The sequence below is a fragment of the Trichomycterus rosablanca genome, chromosome 6 (assembly GCF_030014385.1).
Source record: "Trichomycterus rosablanca isolate fTriRos1 chromosome 6, fTriRos1.hap1, whole genome shotgun sequence".
NCBI lineage: Eukaryota > Metazoa > Chordata > Actinopteri > Siluriformes > Trichomycteridae > Trichomycterus > Trichomycterus rosablanca.
The window spans coordinates 41,339,589-41,359,694 of record NC_085993.1 but is presented as its reverse complement, the minus strand read 5'-3'; the positions used below and the strand labels follow the sequence as shown (position 1 = coordinate 41,359,694).

General features: G+C 39.3%; 1 protein-coding gene and 1 non-coding gene across 2 annotated transcripts; both read right to left on the bottom strand.

The window, feature by feature from the left end:
* Window positions 1-8,519: 8,519 nt before the first annotated feature.
* trnaf-gaa (transfer RNA phenylalanine (anticodon GAA)) lies at window positions 8,520-8,592 on the bottom strand. Its single transcript has one exon. It is a non-coding gene; the product is annotated as a tRNA-Phe (tRNA).
* Window positions 8,593-14,791: 6,199 nt separating this feature from the next.
* Window positions 14,792-16,252, bottom strand: LOC134316574 (G-protein coupled receptor 22-like). The gene has a single exon (XM_062996974.1). The coding sequence runs from the start codon at window positions 16,250-16,252 to the stop codon at window positions 14,792-14,794; it is 1,461 nt and encodes a 486-aa protein (XP_062853044.1).
* Between the last annotated feature and the right edge of the window lie 3,854 nt (window positions 16,253-20,106).

Here is a 20,106-nt window from a genome sequence, read left to right as displayed (position 1 = left end):
AAATACTGTTTCCTCAAACTATCAAGGCAAAAAATAACATGGGCGGCCAAAACCCTCACAATGAGTAAATGATTATAAACTCATCATCTGAAAAAGCAGGTGTATGCAGGTTTACTAGAGGTTTTTAGTTTAATTCAGAATTATATTTGCTAAGGTAGCCCAGTGACAGGGTCACTCTTGAAAACCAGAGTCTGGCAGACATGAATGTAACTTAAACCCATAACACTGCCAAACTCATAACACTGCCATTTCACAAACACCCACACACACATGAACAAGCATTTACGTTTCCAAACTGGCACAACCAGCTCACCTTGCTAATATTAGGGATCCAAGCATCTTTTAAATTCAACTGTTTCAGTTACTGAGATTGTTTGAGTGGGTTTTGAAATTACCATGTACCAATAAAAAATGTGCCAGACAATAGACCTAACATACATAGAGTAAATCTACAACTAGATTAGAAATGATTAAAAATCTGTAAAAGATTAAAAAAAAAAAAAAAAATACAAAAAAAAAAAGATTAAAAAACCCTGTTTCTAAAAGTCAGGTCAAACTGATATAAACCCAATTAAGGTGCTGTGGTGTGACCAGTAAAAGCTTTTTAGGCAAGAAATTACAGTCAAAATAGTTTTACTTTTGTAAAAGTCTTATCAGATGCAACAGAACAGATCATTGCTGCTTATGGGGTTTCTACCAGTTGTTTTGAATTTTCCAACCTGAAAGGTAAAGGACTGATCACTATGGTTATTAAGGAACCTTTATTACGATGTGTCTTTTAAGTGTGGACAGATTGTGTCCACCTGTTATTATGACGTGTATGACAATCTACCAACATTTTTGAGAAATAATGCTGAAGTTTTGCAGGTGAAGTGAGCGTCTTGCACCCAGTATTTTTCGAACATAGATGGATGTATAATACAGACTTACAGGTAAAAGTTTACATTCACAAACTCAATACATGTTTACGGACAGTGTTTGTGGTGTATGCTGGCATGACCATAGTATGCCTAATTTATTGATTGCTTGATACTATTTGCATGTAATGTGCTGTTTACAACACTGTAGTCGTTGTATTTGTATTTAAAGTAATAATAAAATAAGGTCTGTTTCAAAGTTGCAGCTAGTTTTGACAGAAAGGGACATCGTGTCACAGCGTCAGCACTGAATAACAATGAGTAACAGTAACTTCTGTTTCTGCAGAGAGGGAGAGACTATGAAATATCCGATGATTTTTTTGTTACTTTATGAATTTGTTCTTGCAAATGCGAGTTCAACCATTCCCCACAGCACTAATCAGGCTAGCAATTTTGTTCAACTACTGCAGTATTTCACAGCTATTTAAGAATTGAATGCTTATTGAAGGTGTACAGCTAAGCCATAAATAACACATTTTAGGGCAGCAGTAGCTTAGTGGTTAAAGTACTGGACTAGTAATCATTAGTTTCGAACTTCACAACCACCAAATTGCCATTGTTGGGCTCCTAAGCAAGGCCCTTACCCACAACTGCTCAAATTGTATTGTAAGTCGCTTTAGATGAATGTGAATGTACATTTTTCCAGATTTGGAAATCTCCAGAAGTCTATGTCCATTAACTGAGTAAAATACCTGAGTTGGATAAGTAACAAGCCCCTTAGAGTAACGATTATAAGCTTGCTCAGGTACAACCATTACGCACCAGATTAACTGGCACACACCTGACATCAATTGTAGGTGTTTTGATTACTTTAGAATAAACCAGTGCTTTAAAAAGAGCTCTGTGATAAAGTAGTGGAAAGGCACAATTTAGAAGACTGAGATTTCAGAGACTTTAACTATTCCTCTAAGTAAAGTTCATTCATTTTCACACAAAGTGTATGGCACCACCAACACCTTACCAAGCTCAGATCATTCCTCCAAACTGGATTACTGTGCCTAGAGGACATTTATCAGAAAAGCTACCAAGAGGGCAGTGGCAACTTTGTAGGACTTACAAGTCTGTATTGCTCAGATTTGTCAGCCTGTGCACATGACAACAATCTCATAAGAATTGGGAGGTTCTAATGCCATGTGGCGAAATGTTTTATGGTCAGATAAGAACAAGATTGATGTTTTTGGACTGAACTCAGAGTGGTATGCTTGGAAAAAAACAAACACAGCAGACCACTGAAAATACATCATACCAACATGAAGCATGGTGGTGTAAACATTATGTTCTGTGACTCTTACTCTTTAGCAGGAACTGGGCAGTTGATCAGGATTGAAGGTCAAATGGATGCTAAAAAAGTACATTTGAGTACTAAATTCTTGAAAAAAAAAATGCAGTCCACTGCTAGACAGCCGATGATCAGCAGAAGGTTCACCTTCCAGCACAAAACCAACCCTAAACACATCACCAAAAAAACAAAAAACAAAGCAGTGGTTTAAGCATAGGAAAGTGAATGACCTTCCGTGGCCAGATCATTACTTGAATATTGTAAAGACAAAATGTTTATTACTATTTTAAAGGAATATGGATATTTACTATAGGCACTGTAAATTTACTATAGGCACTGTATAGATTTTTTCTTTGGACCAAGTTGGACTTACTTGGGGCACACTTACTTACCCTGTGTACCTCTGTCTGCCAGACAATGTCATCTCTGGCTAACTAATGCCTCTTCCAGCACATGTGCAGGGTGCAGATTCTTGACAATCTTAGCACATACAGAAGACCACGCTATTCTGTCTGTATTATTTTGCTGCTTGTGGTGGCATCCTCATCCTGCATCCTCCTCCACAGTTATGAGCACCATCTAATAAGCAGTCAGTCAGGGGCATCACCTAGACTTGAACTTGAGAGTAACAAGGTTGAGCTAGCATATTAGACAACTACACCTGGGTGCCTTGGGGCCATTTCTAAGAAATGTCACAGCCACAAATCCTCTGTTCAAACAACTGTCAGTAAGTAAAATATCTGTGAGAGGGTGTTCTTTTTGCCAAGATCAGGCAAAAAGCTTAAAATGCTTCCCATTACTGAAAAAAAAATTGCTTTGTGTAGTCTAAAACACACCTAAAGACAGGTCTGCCAAAAATTTAAAATGTGTAAACACAAGTAACCCTGTCCACAGTCAAGTTAGCTTTTTATTGCTATAGGCTTAGAGGCTGCAGGAAGAAAGCCCCTAACATACATGTGACTTCCAAGTGAGTGTAATTCTTTTTTTTTACTTAAACAGTATGTTATACAATTATTAGGTAGATTAATACGCTTTATTATTATTTTTTTTAATGCATTTTCCTCTCGATTTAGCGCACTCCATTTTGTCTTCCGCTGCTGAGAGATACCAGATAGCATCTGAGGAGAGCATGTCACTATAAACACCTCTACCAACACGTGTACAGCCCTCCTCTTCTCGTCCCTGCATTCTGCACAGGCGTCTCTTCCACCAATCAGGGTCCTTACACAGCGTATGAAGATCCACCCACCCACACATAGTCCGGCCCCCACCCTGCAGATACAGTGGCCAATTAGTATCTGCTGCAGGCACTGCCAATTATGCCCACTAGATGGCGCCCAGCCGACCGGAGGCAACACCGAGTTTCGAACCGAGGAGTGTTAGTGTGCAAGCGGAATATCCCGCTGCGCCACCTGGGCGCCTAATACGCTTTATTAAAAAGGTCAGTCATTACAGAAGTAGCAATTCATGGTGTAATTAAATCATCAAAACAAGACCAATTTTGATTTATTTGATCACTATTTGCACTAATTTCAGCTCATGTGCACCAAAACAGCATTATAAAACAATGAAACAGTGACCCTGTGAGTCAGTCTGGCCATTTTGACACATTTGCCTTCCTGACCCTCAGGTCTATGCTTACCATTATAATCCAGCCATGTGTATTTTCCTCATTCCGCCTTTTACCCTTGCTTTTCTCTCCCATCCCTACTCACTGATTCCATTTTGGCTCTGGCTAGGCCTTTTTTTCCAGACTGTCTGTCAGTTAATGTTATGTAAGCCTCCAGCTGGAGGCTATTGTGAGCTCAGTTGTACATGCTGTTTAGAGCAAACTAATTTGACCAAATGCAAACCACCTAGTTTGTTCCTGATACTGAAATACTGAGGTGAGTGATTTGAAACATTACCACAACAAGACAACAGCAGAAGCATTAAAGCGACTCTTTGGATGGGTACGTTCTTGAGCCTGTATCTGCTCTGGATCTGTGCAGTAATTTTACCCAACAGTCTGTAATCACACAGTATTCATCCTGTCAGAAAGGCTTTTATTATTTATTTATAGTTCCTGGCAGTTTGTGAAAAGACAGCACAAAACTGGAGATGTACTGTATTTTCCAATGAAAAGTGGAAACATTAAACAAGTCCATTTTAATATTATATATACACTGATCAGCCATATCATTAACACCACCTCCTTGTTTCTACACTCACTGTCCATTTTATCAGCTCCACTTACCATATAGAAGCACTTTGTAGTTCTACAATTACTGTCTGTAGTCCATCTCTTTCTCTACATACTTTTAAAACCTGCTTTCACCCTGTTCTTTAATGGTCAGGACCCCCACAGGACCACTACAGAGTAGGTATTATTTGGGTGGTGAATGATTCTCAGCACTGCAGTGACACTGACATGGTGGTGGTGTGTTAGTGTGTGTTGTGCTGGTACGAGTGGATAAGACACAGCAGCGCTGCTGGAGTTTTTAAACACCTCACTATCACTGCTGGACTGAGAATAGTCCACCAACCAAATATATCCACCCAACAGCACCCTGTGGGCAGCGTCCTGTGACCACTGATGAAGATCTCAAAGATGACCAACTCAAACAGCAGCAATAGATGAGCGATCATCTCTGACTTTACATCTACAAGGTGGACCAACTAGGTAGGAGTGTGTAATAGAGTGGACAGTGAGTGGACACAGTATTTAAGAACTCCAACACACACTAACACACCACCACCATGTCAGTGTCACTGCAGTGCTGAGAATGATCCAGCACCTAAATAACACCTGCTCTGTGGTGGTCCTAAGGAGGTCCTTACCATTGAAGACCATTGAAATTTATATATATAACTGTGGTCCTTTTAGACAGGATGTGTGGTTCCAAAACCGCTAGGAATTAATAACAAATCTACAATGATAACATATAATTACCCACCTTGTTATGAATGACTAATACAGAACAGAAAAAACCTGAATGAGTCCCTCAGAGTCCTAAATGTGTAATCTTTTTTCCCATTTGTGACTGTTCCAGTTCCACCAGGGATCATTGGACACAGGACACGAATAGCCTGGACAGGGAGCCAATCCATTGCAGGACTTAAATGACCTAAATGATGATAAGCTGTGTTACTACCAGTAAGAGTGACCTGGAAACACATTTTGAATGTGATCAGGCTTCAGTCTGTGTGAGTGTTGACACAATTACTTGACATGCTTAAAGGGCCTTATGGCAATGAAAAAGAACACACACACACACACACACACACACACACACACACACACACACACTGACCAGAAGTCCCTATTTCAGCCAGTATTAGCATTCATCTGTGTTCCCAGAAACTCTGGATGGCATCTGAGAAAATTTAAGCCAGGACCTGTCCATCTCCTAATTGTCTTTGTCTTGACAACCTCAGATTCATTCACCCAAAGGTGACTACATCAATAGACCGGGGGTTGGTGGGGGAAAGGACAGAAAAAGAGAAAGCAACAAAAAAGAATTAAAAAGACTAAACATTTACCTCCAATGAATGGGCTTGACGCAAATCCCTGGCTGTTTTTGTGGCTCGGATCAACAACCGCTCTGTTTTAACCTGGGTTCCTTAGCCAGACACAATGTTCTGCCAGATTTGAACCCCTAAAGACCCCACTGGCACACACTTTCTATAAAAAAAAAATATTATTAATATTATTAATATTTATTGATGAAGCTTAATTGTTTGTAATGTAAACAAATCCTTGAAACTGTCACTTACTATTTAAAAGTTGTCTGGTGTGACACCAGCAAATTATACATTAATATGCAATTCATTTAGGCCCAATTAGTTTATATTTCTGTACGGCAAGGTATTACTAACTACATTTTAATCAAGACATTTTTAAGATATGGTTTGCAATAGAATTAAATCCCATCATTTAGTGCATAATTTAAATAAAAATCATGTAGCTGGTTCTTTAAACATAGCGCTGGTAACTGTGCTGCCAAAGCTGTTTAGCCAGTGGTGTAGCATTCCTGTGGTCATTAGAAATGACGCATCTCAGAATAAAGTATGAGTTATATAATGACGTTTGGTTTTGAGGTTTTGAATCACCACATTAACAGGTTTTATTTCTATTTTAGGAAACGAGTATTATGTGTTACAAGCACTTGAAGAAAACTACCTGAACTACCATTACATTGCTTTACACTGCTTTTACAATTATTTTAATAGCCAGGACCAGAAGGTGTTTCTAGAAGGTAAAGACAAACCTTTTTTGATTATATATTATTATATAATTAGACCATGTATAATACACATGACAAACCACTCCAGGATATTAGGGTTAGTAGGTTTTTTGGCATGGCAGGGTTTTTAAACCCTGTCTACTTTATTAGATACCTGCTTTGATAATCCATCTTGAAGCTGTACAATTAAAGATAATAGCCCATCTTTTCCAACCTGGAAATTGTGTTAGTCAGCCACTAGCCTTCATAAGTGGTCAGTTTCTGACCTTTTGGCTAGAATTTGTAAATTTATTGGCCAGTTTTTTCAAATCAGCGTCATCTAGGTTTAAAAAATTTCAGCAGTGCTTCTGTGCTTGATCTTACTTGATCATGTCCGTCTCACTGTGATGAGAATGGTCCACTTCAATTGAGGTCTAGACACACCTGAAAGATAAGTGAGGTAAACAGGATGCACCAGACCACAATCTGGAGTGCAAAAGCAAAGGATCTAAGTAGGGTTACAAAAACTTGGTGCCAAAAATTAATATTAAAAATATTAATCTTAGGCTGCTCAGGTGGTGCAGCGATAAAAACAAACGCTGGAACCAGAGCTGTGATCTCGAATACATCGTATCGAATCTCAGCTCTGCCTGCCGGCTAGGCTGAGCGACCACATGAACAACGATTGGCCTGTTGTTCAGATATGGGTGGGACTAAGCCGGATAGGGTCTCTCTCTCATAACTAATGCAATTACTCTGCTGGCTGATTGATGGGGCCTGCACAGAGATGAGAAAAGAGTGCTCTCAGGGTGTGTCTCTCCGTACACAGTGCTGAGCTGCACTGCACTCGTCAAAGTGTAGGTGATAAGATGCATACGGCATTCTGCCCACGTGTCGGAGGGGGCGTGGGTTAGCTTTGTTCTCCTCAATCAGAGCAGGGATTGGCATTGGTGGAGAGGAAGAATGACACAATCGGGCAATTGGACGCGTTAAAAGGGTGAAAAAAATTTTTTTATCTTATTTTTTGGGAATGTTATTACCCCAATGGATTATAAGAATTGCCCTATATCACAAGTTTATTTATTAGGATTTTAACGTCATGTCTTACACACTTTGGTTACATTCATGAGAATCTGTAGTTACTCAAGATTCATCAGTTCACAACTTTAATGTCAAACACAGTCATGGACAATTTAGTATTTTCAGTTCACCTTACTTGCATGTCTTTGGACTGTATGAGGTAACCGGAGCACCTGGAGGAAACCCACACACACACACACAGGGAGAACATGCAAACTCCACACAGAAAGGACCCAGAACATCCCACCTGGGGATGTAATCCATGACCTTCTTGCTGTGAGGTGACAGTACTACCCACTGAGCCACCGTGCCACCCTATAACTAAATGTGCTAAAATAGCAGTACAGTGGACCCTTGAGTTACGAATGGTTTACCACATGAACATTTTGGGTTACGAACGAGCTGTTTCAACGTAACGTATGAACAAATTTCGGATTACGAACCGAAATTCACGAAACACGTGATGTCACGAACAGCACGTTGACTCAGAGCGTCTCTCTCTCTCTCTCTCTCTCTCTCTATATATATATATATATATACAGTGAGCGAACATTCGGACAGCGGGCGGTGTTTTCCGGTGTTTTCTTTATATTTTGTAAAATTCAAAGTTAAAATAGTTAGTACGCTTTAGTCATAAACATAAACAGAAGCTCAAGCTCGAGCGTCCATGATGCATTTAAAAACCTATTGCGCCACCTGGTGGTGAGTTTATAGCTTACTAACAAAGATTGTTGAATCTTTTACAATTGGTAGAAAAATAACTTGGTAATTAACAACCTAAAATGAACAAGATTAGTCAGTCTGACATGTGGGTAATTTTTGGACTATATCCCCACCCCGTGTCTGCACTGACTGTGGTAAGGCCTTGTTAACCTCCACCGACAGACCAGTTCCTAAATAAGGTCACACAGTTAAAATATTATTATATATCGCGACTAGATCATGTGTTTGGTTGACAGGCGACATAAATGCACAATTAAAGTTACAAACTAGAGATGAACAAATTAAATAAAGAGAAAAAAAGGTTATCCAACCACCTGCCGAAACCCGGGATCGAACCAGGGACCTTTAGATCTTCAGTCTAACGCTCTCCCAACTGAGCTATTTCGGCGTGTAGAACAATGCTATACCCTTCCCTACATGTCCTTATTAACAAAGCTGTCTCTGTCTCATTATTTTCACTACTGCAAGAGTATAAATCGTGCGTACTGCGGCTGCGCAAAATAAAAAGACCTAAAGGTTCGATTTTATGCAATGTTTTTATAATAAACCAAAAGAGGGCGAAATAATTAACTGAATGTTTGCTACACAAACTAAAGCTCATTTACCGTAATGCTTCTAAAGTGCCTCCAAACCAAGGGTGTCCAAACTACAACCCCAAAATTTGTGGCTTGATACGATTTCTAAAGCGTGATATATTTTGGAAAGTAAATGAAAGTTGGCCAGCTATTATTACAAGACATTCCTGGTTTGAACACTGGGTGTCGCCAAACACCAGCATAAAATGCTCCCCATTTCCTTCCTCATAAGTCTAATAAGAAATACTAACGACGTTACACCTACACTAATCCGCTTTATTTTAATAGACATGGAGAAACTAAAGATTTCAGCCACTTTGGGAAAATGGCTATTTTTTCCACTTATTTCAGAAGAAAGTGTGTATGTTTAATTTATCAGGTAACTGTTGCTGTAATGACTGAATGTAATAATGTTTTCATTTGGATTATTTACTAGTGAGCAAAATAAAGTAGTGAATCAACTAAAGGACACAATACTGTCAAAAATAGATAATTAAATTTAGTCAATCAAATAAAAAGGATGTGTTAAGGGTAATAAAGTAGGCCTATTATTATTGTTATTATTATTACTTTAATTACTCAGAATCTATGGCCCATCATTGCATATTTTTTCCACATCTGACCCCAACAAGAAGGCTGGACACCCCTCCCCTAAACCTATAAAGCATAAACCTATAACTGCAAAGTGTAATCCCGCTCTTCAGCGGTCCATACAGTTGACAAATATATACTTTTATGTTAATTAACTGTGTGTAAATAAAATAAATACCACTTTAAAATGTATATTTTTTGTTTCCCACATTTAAAATGTGAATTCAAAATGTTGTGCCTCAGTCAAGTGATTAACCAACAAAAAGCCAGTAAACAGTAAAAACAGTGTGCTGTGCTATTATTAAGATATCAGATACCTGTTAACACTGCCACAGTTCTGTAGTAAGAGCCAGTGAATAAAGAATTTAGAGCCAATTTGCCTAGTGAAAATTAAACAAATTAGTATACAAAACAGCCTCTATATATAGACGTTTTGGGCTGCAGAACAATGTCCCAGGTAATGCTTTTCCTGTACCTCAATAAAAAGGAGCCACTGTAGGCCCATCACTGACTGCTACCAACTATAAGCGGTAAAAGTAGCATGAAAACATTATTTACCTTTTACTTGTTATGCAGGTAAAACAAAACAGTCAATGTTAATAAAAAATTCTAACCCAAGTATAACATATAATACAGTGCCTTGCAAAAGTATTCAGCCCCCTTGAACTTTTCAACCTTTTGCCACATTTCAGGCTTTAAACATAAAGATATGAAATTGTAATTTTTTGTGAAGAATCAATAACAAGTGCGACACAATTGTGAAGTGGAACGAAATTTATTGGATATTTTAAACTTTTTTTAGAAATAAAAACCTGAAAAGTGGGGCGTGCAATATTATTCAGCCCCTTTACTTTCAGTGCAGCAAACTCACTCCAGAAGTTCAGTGAGGATCTCTGAATGATCCAATGTTGACCTAAATGACTGATGGTGATAAATAGAATCCACCTGTGTGTAATCAAGTCTCCGTATAAATGCACCTGCTCTGTGATAGTCTCAGAGTTCTGTTTAAAGCGCAGAGAGCATCATGAAGACCAAGGAACACACCAGGCAGGTCCGAGATACTGTTGTGGAGAAGTTTAAAGCCGAATTTGGATACAAAAAGATTTCCCAAGCTTTAAACATCTCAAGGAGCACTGTGCAAGCGATCATATTGAAATGAAGGGAGTATCAGACCACTGCAAATCTACCAAGACCCGGCCGTCCCTCTAAACTTTCAGCTCAAACAAGGAGAAGACTGATCAGAGATGCAGCCAAGAGGCCCATGATCACTCTGAATGAACTGCAGAGATCTACAGCTGAGGTGGGAGAATCTGTCCATAGGACAACAATCAGTCGTACACTGCACAAATCTGGCCTTTATGGAAGAGTGGCAAGAAGAAAGCCATTTCTCAAAGATATCTATAAAAAGTCACCTGGGAGACACACCAAGCATGTGGAAGAAGGTGCTCTGGTCAGATGAAACCAAAATCGAACTTTTTGGCCACAACGCAAAACGTTATGTTTGGCATAAAAGCAACACAGCTCATCACCCTGAACACACCATCCCCACTGTCAAACATGGTGGTGGCAGCATCATGGTTTGGGCCTGCTTTTCTTCAGCAGGGACAGGGAAGATGGTTAAAATTGATGGGAAGATGGATGGAGCCAAATACAGGACCATTCTGGAAGAAAACCTGTTGCAGTCTGCAAAAGACCTGAGACTGGGACGGAGATTTATCTTCCAACAAGACAATGATCCAAAACATAAAGCAAAATCTACAATGGAATGGTTCACAAATAAACTTATCCAGGTGTTAAAATGGCCAAGTCAAAGTCCAGACCTGAATCCCATCGAGAATCTGTGGAAAGAGCTGAAAACTGCTGTTCACAAACGCTCTCCATCCAACCTCACTGAGCTCGAACTGTTTTGCAAGGAAGAATGGGCAAAAATTTCAGTATCTCGATGTGCAAAACTGATAGAGACATACCCCAAGCGACTTGCAGCTGTAATCGCAGCAAAAGGTGGCGCTACAAAGTATTAACGCAAGGGGGTTGAATAATATTGCACGCCCCACTTTTCAGGTTTTTATTAAAAAAAAAAGTTTCATTCCACTTCACGATTGTGTCCCGCTTGTTGTTGATTCTTCACAAAAAATTACAATTTCATATCTTTATGTTTAAAGCCTGAAATGTGGCAAAAGGTTGAAAAGTTCAAGGGGGCTGAATACTTTTGCAAGGCACTGTACATGATATGAAAAGAAAATGTAAGATACCAAACCACAAAAGACACTGAACACTGAAAATCTCTAATCATTTCACTATTACATTATGTCCCTTAAAAAAACCTATATATGTATGTGTGGGCATACAGGCCTGTGCTGGTAGATGAGGTTTTGTGTGTGTATTTCTGTGTTTCCTAAGTTTCACATCTCCCTGGAGCTACAGCCTACACACTGTTGTCATGGTGTACTTCTGGAAACATAAACTATTAATCCCACATAAAAGACATTTTGTTTCACAAACACTTTATTTTTGTAATTTAACACAGTGGAAAAAAACAAAAATGTGGCATGTGCAAAAGGTAGGGCGTATTTAATATTTAATATTTTCCTTTTTTAAATGAGGAAATCCACACAAATCTCTGACAAATGCCACATTTGTTTCTTGTCAAGCATGTATCAACATATTTTATTTTATAAAATAAACTTAAAATAAAATTTGACCATTGGTGTTTTGCAAAACACTGCATCAGCCATATGGAGCCATCGAAGTACCTTCCGGATTACACAAGTAACTATTAAATAATTGACAGACTAAGTGAAACCGTCTAATTTATTGACACAGACATTTAACATACATGAAAACAGCACAATGTATTATACAGTAATTACACTATTATAGAACATGCAGAGCATGATCAAAGGATGTGCGTCTGACCCAACAGTGTGTGTGTGCTGAAAAGAAACCAGAGAAATATGTAACAAGATTATACTGTGATCCTGTAATGTTTGTGTCACTGATACTTAATGATGAAAAATAACAATAACCCTTGCCTCTGTTCTCGTCATTTCAACATGGACTTCAGAGTCAGAGAGGCTGAAGTGTGATCAGTCTGGGGAGATGTGCAGCAGCCTCATAGGAATTCTCCAGGTGTATCATTACAATTCCCATAAGCTATATCACTGAAGCCCTTCGTGCTATTCAGTTTAACTTCGAGGTAAGGAACCTAATCTAGCTTTATGCACCAATATCTTTGATATCTTACATATAACAATACATTAAACATAGCTATACAATGTTTCGATAATGATACTGACTAGAATTTTGCACTTTCAGTGATTACAATGTTTTAATTCCACCAAGTTTATGCTGTAAAGGCATATATGAAGTATGATATTGTACCTAGGAGGTGAATTATAAATGCATTAAGCTTCTGGACCTGTCGTAATTTGTGTTTACTGATTAAGCTGTCCGTCGTCTGTGGACTTTGCACATACAACACAGTTTTTATAAAACATTTATTTATGTACAGTGATGAGCATGTACTACAAATTTAAACCTGAATCTATGTTAATGCAAGCTTCCTGGACCATGTGTTGCATTCACCAACAACAATGCCATGTTGTTTAGTGTCACTAGGTATAAATTACAGCCCATATCCAAACTGAAAGGGACAGGAAGCCCAAAAATCCAGTGCAGTCCAAAAATCATTGTTCATTGCCAGGTCCTGCTGCTGATTTTATATATACGTATAGTGCCTAGGAATGTTTTCCAATAAATGCAGGAATTACAAGACGATAATAAAGACCCTGAAGCAAAGTCCTTGCATCTCTGACCTGTAGATGGCTGGAAGAACTTCGGTCGCTGGACTGTAGAATACAGTTAGTACTTCGGTTACTGAATTGTAGATATGAAAAACTTGTATACAGTCAGATGTGTTATGGTTTTACCTCTTATATTGCAATTCTTAAAAAGCAATTCTTTATGACCATTGGTGTTATGTGCTTTATGCTCAAGCAGAACACAACACAACATTATCACTTATCAGTAGTTTGTATGCATCTGGTTCGATGAGCATAATGGGTGTCTGGGACACCTTAACTGGCCAGCAAAATGACCATACCTCCATCCTGTTTGTAAGGTTATTTTGAATAATAACAGGCAACAAAGCAAAGCAAGCACACATACAAACTAAACTGTGGACCAAGTTTGTGGAAAGGTTGGAAAGATTAACACAGAATTTGCACTATAAAGCAAGTATTAGAAAATAACTGACATGTGATGATTTTTTTGCTTTGGGAACTTAAAACTCTGTGTTTACCAGAGTAAATCAGAAATGACTTACCAGACAGTTTTAAACTGAGGCTTTAGCAATTTAAAAACAATTACAGTAAGTCAACAATCAACACCTCATAGCTTAGTAGAATCAAGCACATTTTCTTGGTAGACTTAATTAGTGAAATTCAACATTTTAATTTCCCAAATGGCTGTGTTAATGAGAATCCACCAGATGGGAACCCCTGTTAGAGTACACAAGTCAAAATTCCAGAATGTACTTGTCCTTGTAGTTAAAATGCTTTTTCACAAATCTAAACAATCAAAGTACAGTTACTGTATGTAGTTTTTATGTAAATGTTGTTTATCATTAGTGCCTTGGCCACCACTCGCAAAAAGGGCAAGGTTGCTATTATGTAAACAAGGACTTTGTTTAGTCCACAGGTTGTGCTGCTAGGTTATTAAACAGTTATTGTCTGTACAAATGTGTAGGCGTATGAGGAGGTGGCCGAGGGCAAGTGTAGCTAACAGTGCGCTTGAGCTTTTGCATCTCCTCATGCTTCATGGTTTGCTGGTGGTAGTAAATTTTCCTAAGCAGCAGTTGCTAAGGAGGCCCAAAGGTGGCTTCCACGTCTTATCCCTAACAAGATTTCTAGTTCATAAACAAATTAACTGCTTAATTGGCACACCTGTGCCATTTCCAGTTTGACCTCAAGTTGCAAATATTGCAGATTACAGCTTATTACTGACTATTATACATTTCTTTAAAAGATTGCATGATATGCACTTATATAAGTTACTTATACAGAAAAAATATTGCACAATAACATCTGATAGAACATCTGTTTTTACATAAAATAAATATGCCCTGGTATTTCCAGAATTATATACTACAAACAAGTTTAAAATTGACCTTTCATTAACACCCCTGCTTGTCTTTTTACTCTTTTACTCTTTTTTACATTCAAAATAAAGCTTTAAATAAAATAATAGTGGTAAATAAATAAACATTTTATCAATGAAAATCCGCCCATAAGAAGGCTTTTCCACTGATCACTTTAAGTGTCACGTGAACAGCCCCTTCACACTCGGCCTCCTAAGGACATATTTGCCAAGGGTGCTGTCACATTGAATGCATTATTAAACCAAAACACTTGTTGCCTGCTTTCATAGTGGTTCTGTCAGACAACGATCGGTGGCATCACTGCCTTCTAAACGAACCTTGCGCCCTTGCCTCGGCTCCACCCAGGAGTTATGGATGACGGTTCCACCTGGCGAAGGATCCACTTGCAACAAGGACACCACCCGCTTCTTTACTTTGGCCCTGAGTGCCCGGCGGAGCTTCTGCCTTGTAAAGGCATACAGCAGTGGATGTGATATGGTGGTGCCATATGCCAAGGCTAGGAACCAAAGTCGCACTCGAACAAGACCGATGCTGGGACCAAGAGTGAGGATCAGAATGTTTGCAATAGATAAAGGTGCCCAGCAGCCTAGGAAGCTGCAGATGATGATGAGGGACATCCGGAAAACCCGCCGCTGACGCTCACGTCTATCTCTATGTCGTCTTACAGCTCTACGAAGAGCAATGATGGCTGAAACAGAGGCCTGTACACCAACAGCCGGAGCAGGTGCTGTAGCAGTGCTGGCACTCACCAATGGGGTGGAGGACAGAGGTGGAGGCGAGGTGGCTGTAGGAGTAGGAATTGGAGACGTGATGAGTGGAGGATGCGATAATTGTTTCGTCTGGTTTGCGGTTTGTTCTCCTCCTTCGATATCCGCTGAGTTTGCTTTTTTCTTTCTTCTTTTGCGCTGTCCTCTACAGGAAGCTCCACCACGGTGCTGACCACGTCTCATATGCGAACCGATACGAATATTTAGTGCTCTGAGAATTCTTGAGTAGGTAAAGAGCATGACAACCAAAGTGACAAAAAATATAGGCACCTGCAGCAAGATGTGGTAGTACATTCCAAGACCTGTGGAATAGCCTTGTGCCCCCATACATAATAGTGTCCTGTTATGCCAAGCTGGTATAGATGAGCTGCTGGCTAACTCATCTTCTGGCTCTGAAGAGAAAAAGTCCACCTCAATAAAAGGAATAAAAAAGACAGCAAGAGACACTGCCCAAACAGCAGCCAACAGAAGCGCTGCCCATCGAGGAGTAAGGAACCTATTAGCAGGTCGCACTGAAATGTCATAGCGGTCCAGGCTGATGACTAGCACATTAATAGCTGTTGATATGCTGGCAAATGTAACACAGGCTTCATGGAAGCAGCAGATGAGTTCCAGGTTACGACTTGTTGGCAGCAGCACCACAACAACGGTTAATGGCAGACATAGCACACATACTACTATGTCCAAGACATGTAGGTTGACCGTTACCATATTGCTAACTGAATCAACCAGGTTGGACTGGGAGCAGTAAAGCACCAGCACTGTCAAGTTACTACTAAATCCTAAAACCAGCTCCAATAAGAGAAAACTGGTAAGTGATACTTGGAAGCTCAGTGGATAAGGAACGTACCACCCGGCGGTGGCACTTGCTCCTTCTGGCCCCTCCAGGCTGGCGATGCTAGCCAACGTCCCAGCCCCATCACTGGTCTCCAGCTGGGTATAGCTCTCCGTCCCCATGGCAATGTTGTGATCCTGATCTCGCACCGTTTGACACCTGCAGTCGTCCCTTAAGCACGACCATAGTGACTGGCCCACGGCATGATAGGATCTTGTATTCTGAGCACCATGCAGTCAACAGGCAATGGAGTAAAGGAGTCCTAAAATAAAAGACACAATATATTTAGCAATACAGAAATACAGAAAACACTTAAACACAGCAAAAAACTCTTTTAAATTTGACCATAAAATGTTAAATTAGATGGTATAGGATGGAAACTCAGTGTAATTATTTTTCTTTGGATTAAGCAAACTAATTGAGCAAACTAATACTTGTCTCTATCAGAATGACTGCTATGTCAGAATGTAATTTTTAAACTAATAATCTGATCTATGTATTTGGGATTTGCCTTGGCTATCGCAGGAAAATTTGTTCTAATGTTAGGGTATACATGTAATGAGTCGCAAATACTAAGGACAATACTGTTGCCTCACTGCTAACCTAGTAATAAATCTATAAATTACAATTGAATAAAACCACTGTAACACAAAATCACAATATCACACTTTAAATTAAAAGTTTACACTTGTATGGCATTTCTCTCTTGAGATTAAATTATTTTTTGAAGACAAACTGGTGTCAAAAAAGGTGTTAAAATGTAAACTTGCTACTTCACTGCTAATTTAGTCATAAACCTCAGAATTACATTTGGTCATTTGGTCTTTTTTTTTAATAAATTTAAAATTAAAAGTATACACTTGCAGGGAGATGTATGTCAATTCAGTCTGAGATTAAATAATTTCTGGAACCACATGTTTTTATGGAGTTTAGGTCAGGGCACTGAGATAACCAATACATAACCTTGTATCTGTAATCAGTTAACCATTTATTTGTTTATTATGAGGTATGTTTTGAAATCCATGGTCATTGGAATAAAAAAACTGCCCCATGATATTCCAGATCCACCACATCACTGTGGTTCTAATATTTAAAATCACAAGAATAGGGAAAAAGATTAGATGATAAAGATGCTTTTTTGCATTTTCCACAATTATCTCCCAATCGAGTCATATCCAATCACCCTACTGCATTATGCTTTTTCTCTACTGATGTTGACCTCCACTCCGACTGAGGAGAGCCGTGACTAACACACGCCCCCTCCGACATGTGTGCAGTAGCCGACTGAATCTTTTCACATGCATATGTGGATCAGTTTAGTGTACGAAGAGACACACTCTAATCAACACATTATTCCTCGTCTCTGTCAATCAGCCAGCAGAGGTCGCAATTACATCAGTTATGAGGAATCCCCTCCAGCACTCCCACTTGAACAACTGAATCAATCGTTGTTCGTGTAGGCTTCCATCCTGCCGGGTGGCAGAGCTAAGATTCAAACCAACGTGTTTTTTATGTGTTTTACCGCTGCGCCACAGCCTGTTTTGTTTATGTTTCCCAAGTGATGCCAAGATTTGTAGAGGGGACTGTAGATGTTGTAGCAGCTAGGAGGTGATTGTCTTTTCCTCCCCTAGACATGGTCAATTGTGTCTGTTGAGCCCCTGCCAGGCTGATGGCACAGCTGAGAGTTAAAGTCAATTATGTGTGTAATGTTTTAATGGGTCGCTATATGCTTGTTGGGTAAAGGGTAACTATCATCTTGTCACAAGCTTTCTGTGAGAAAATTGCATCTTATTTTATCTAATTAACAAATTCAATCAATTCTAATTAATATAGTACATTTACATTTATGGCATGTAGCAGACAATTTTATGCAAAGTGTCTTATGTTTGTGACCGAATGCAATGAACCAGTTGAGGATATTGCTCAGGAGCCCAACATTAAAAATTCGAAAGTGTTCGGCTTAAAAGAGTAACCTTCCAATCAATAGTCCAGTACCATCACCACTGAGCTACCGCTGCCCTAGTAATAGTCAACTAAACAGCTAAATCTGTATTGCTACTTACTGCACGTCGCCAACAAAAGCAACAGCAAACAGGAACAGTCAGCCGCCTCAGTCCAGACTAACATATATATGTATTCAAGCACCAAACGAAAATTGTGTTAGTCTAATAGCCCACTATTCAGTTTTATTATTGTTACCACAGCAACATGGCTAGAGGGCAGTCTTAACAGAAGCCCAGACGTGGTTGATTGCTACACGCTGTTTTGCTATTGTTGTTTGTATTATATTAGAAAAGTATTAGCAGATAGTTAGAAGGTTTTAAAAGTGTTTAACTGTGCTCCCCTCAGGACAGGAGGAAATACATATGCAAAATTCACACCCTGGTCAAATGCTTTTGGTGCATAAATAAATAAAATAAGGGAGGAATGAGACAAGGACTGCAAAGGAAGGTTGCTATGTTCTCTATCTCCATATTTTTTGCTCTTCCCGCAATCCATTTCTATTCCTCATTCCCATTTTCCCTCTGTCTTGATCCATATGTCTTTCTGCTGCTTATCCCTATTCTTCTCTCTCCTTCCCTCTCACTAACCCCCAGTCTCCTCTCATTTTGTAGTAGTGATTTCCAGCTGGCCGGGAGCGTGAGTGGACTGCTTGATGTTTGCTGTGTCAGAGATGAGGACATAAAGACAATAACCGCCAAGCCAAATGGCTCAGTGTTCCGTTTTCCCATCTCTGTGTATATATATATTACAGCCGATGACAAAGCAGATCCAAGATGTCAAGAGTGGACATTTCTCTCTATTATTGATGCTTTTTTGTGCTGTCCTCAGGTGATGGTCGAATCGGATTTGTGATCCTTGGTCTAAAGCCAAAGTACTGTTAAAATGGGAGGAAGGGAGGGATCGGGGGTTGACGGGATCTCATTTTACAGGTAAACATGTCACTCCAGGGAAAGAGGTAGATTGATGCTGTGGTTTTCTAATACTGACAGTATTGAGCTCTAAAAGGCCACCCACTCTCACTCTTTAATCTGTGCTGTCGTGATAAAGCAGTGTTATTGACAGTTACAATGTAGAGGTCAAACCAAATCAAACCACCCAACACACTTCCAGCACAAAGACTCTATAAAAAGATGCAGTTTGATAACAGTCAAGTCAAAGATTGGTCACAGAGAGAGTGTTAACACTTAACTAAAGTGTGACATTTAAAAGGTCAATAAAGCAAGGACACAGGACCTCGACTGATAAACACACAATCCTGCAAACTAGGCCCATGTGTTTAGACAAGCACTATTTTTTTAATCTTGTGTGATTATCGTGTTGGTGTTTTTGGGGTTTATACTGTCAATGTTCTATAATTGTTAAGAGTTTTATACTGTCAATGTTCTATAATGTCAATTATCTTTGTGGGATAACTACCTAAGTCCTGATTCCTTTACATATTAGACTAAGGCACATATATTGCAGAATCTCTATATAGATCTCAGAAAATAGCTAACAAATGTTGTCTTTTTAGCTTAATACAAGCTCACTGTCCATTTTATCAGCTTACCATATAGAAGCACTTTGTAGTTCTACAATTACTAACTGTAGTCCATCTGTTTCTCTGTATACTTTTTTTTTAGCCCCCTTTCATGCTGTTCTTCAATGGTCAGGACCCCCACAGGACCACCACAGATTAGGCATTGTTTTGGAGGGTGGATCATTCTCAGCACTGCAGTGACACTGACATGGTGGTGGTGTGTTAGTGTGTATTGTGCTGGTATGAGTGGATCAGACACAGCAATGCTGATGGAGTCTTTAAACACCTCATTGTCACTGCTGGACTGAGAATCGTCCACCAACCAAAAATATCCAGCCAACAGCGCCCCATGGGCAGCGTCCTGTGACCACTGATGAAGGTCTAGAAGATGATCGACTCAATCTACAAGGTGAACCAACTAGGTAGGAGTGTCTAATAGAGTGGATATGGTAT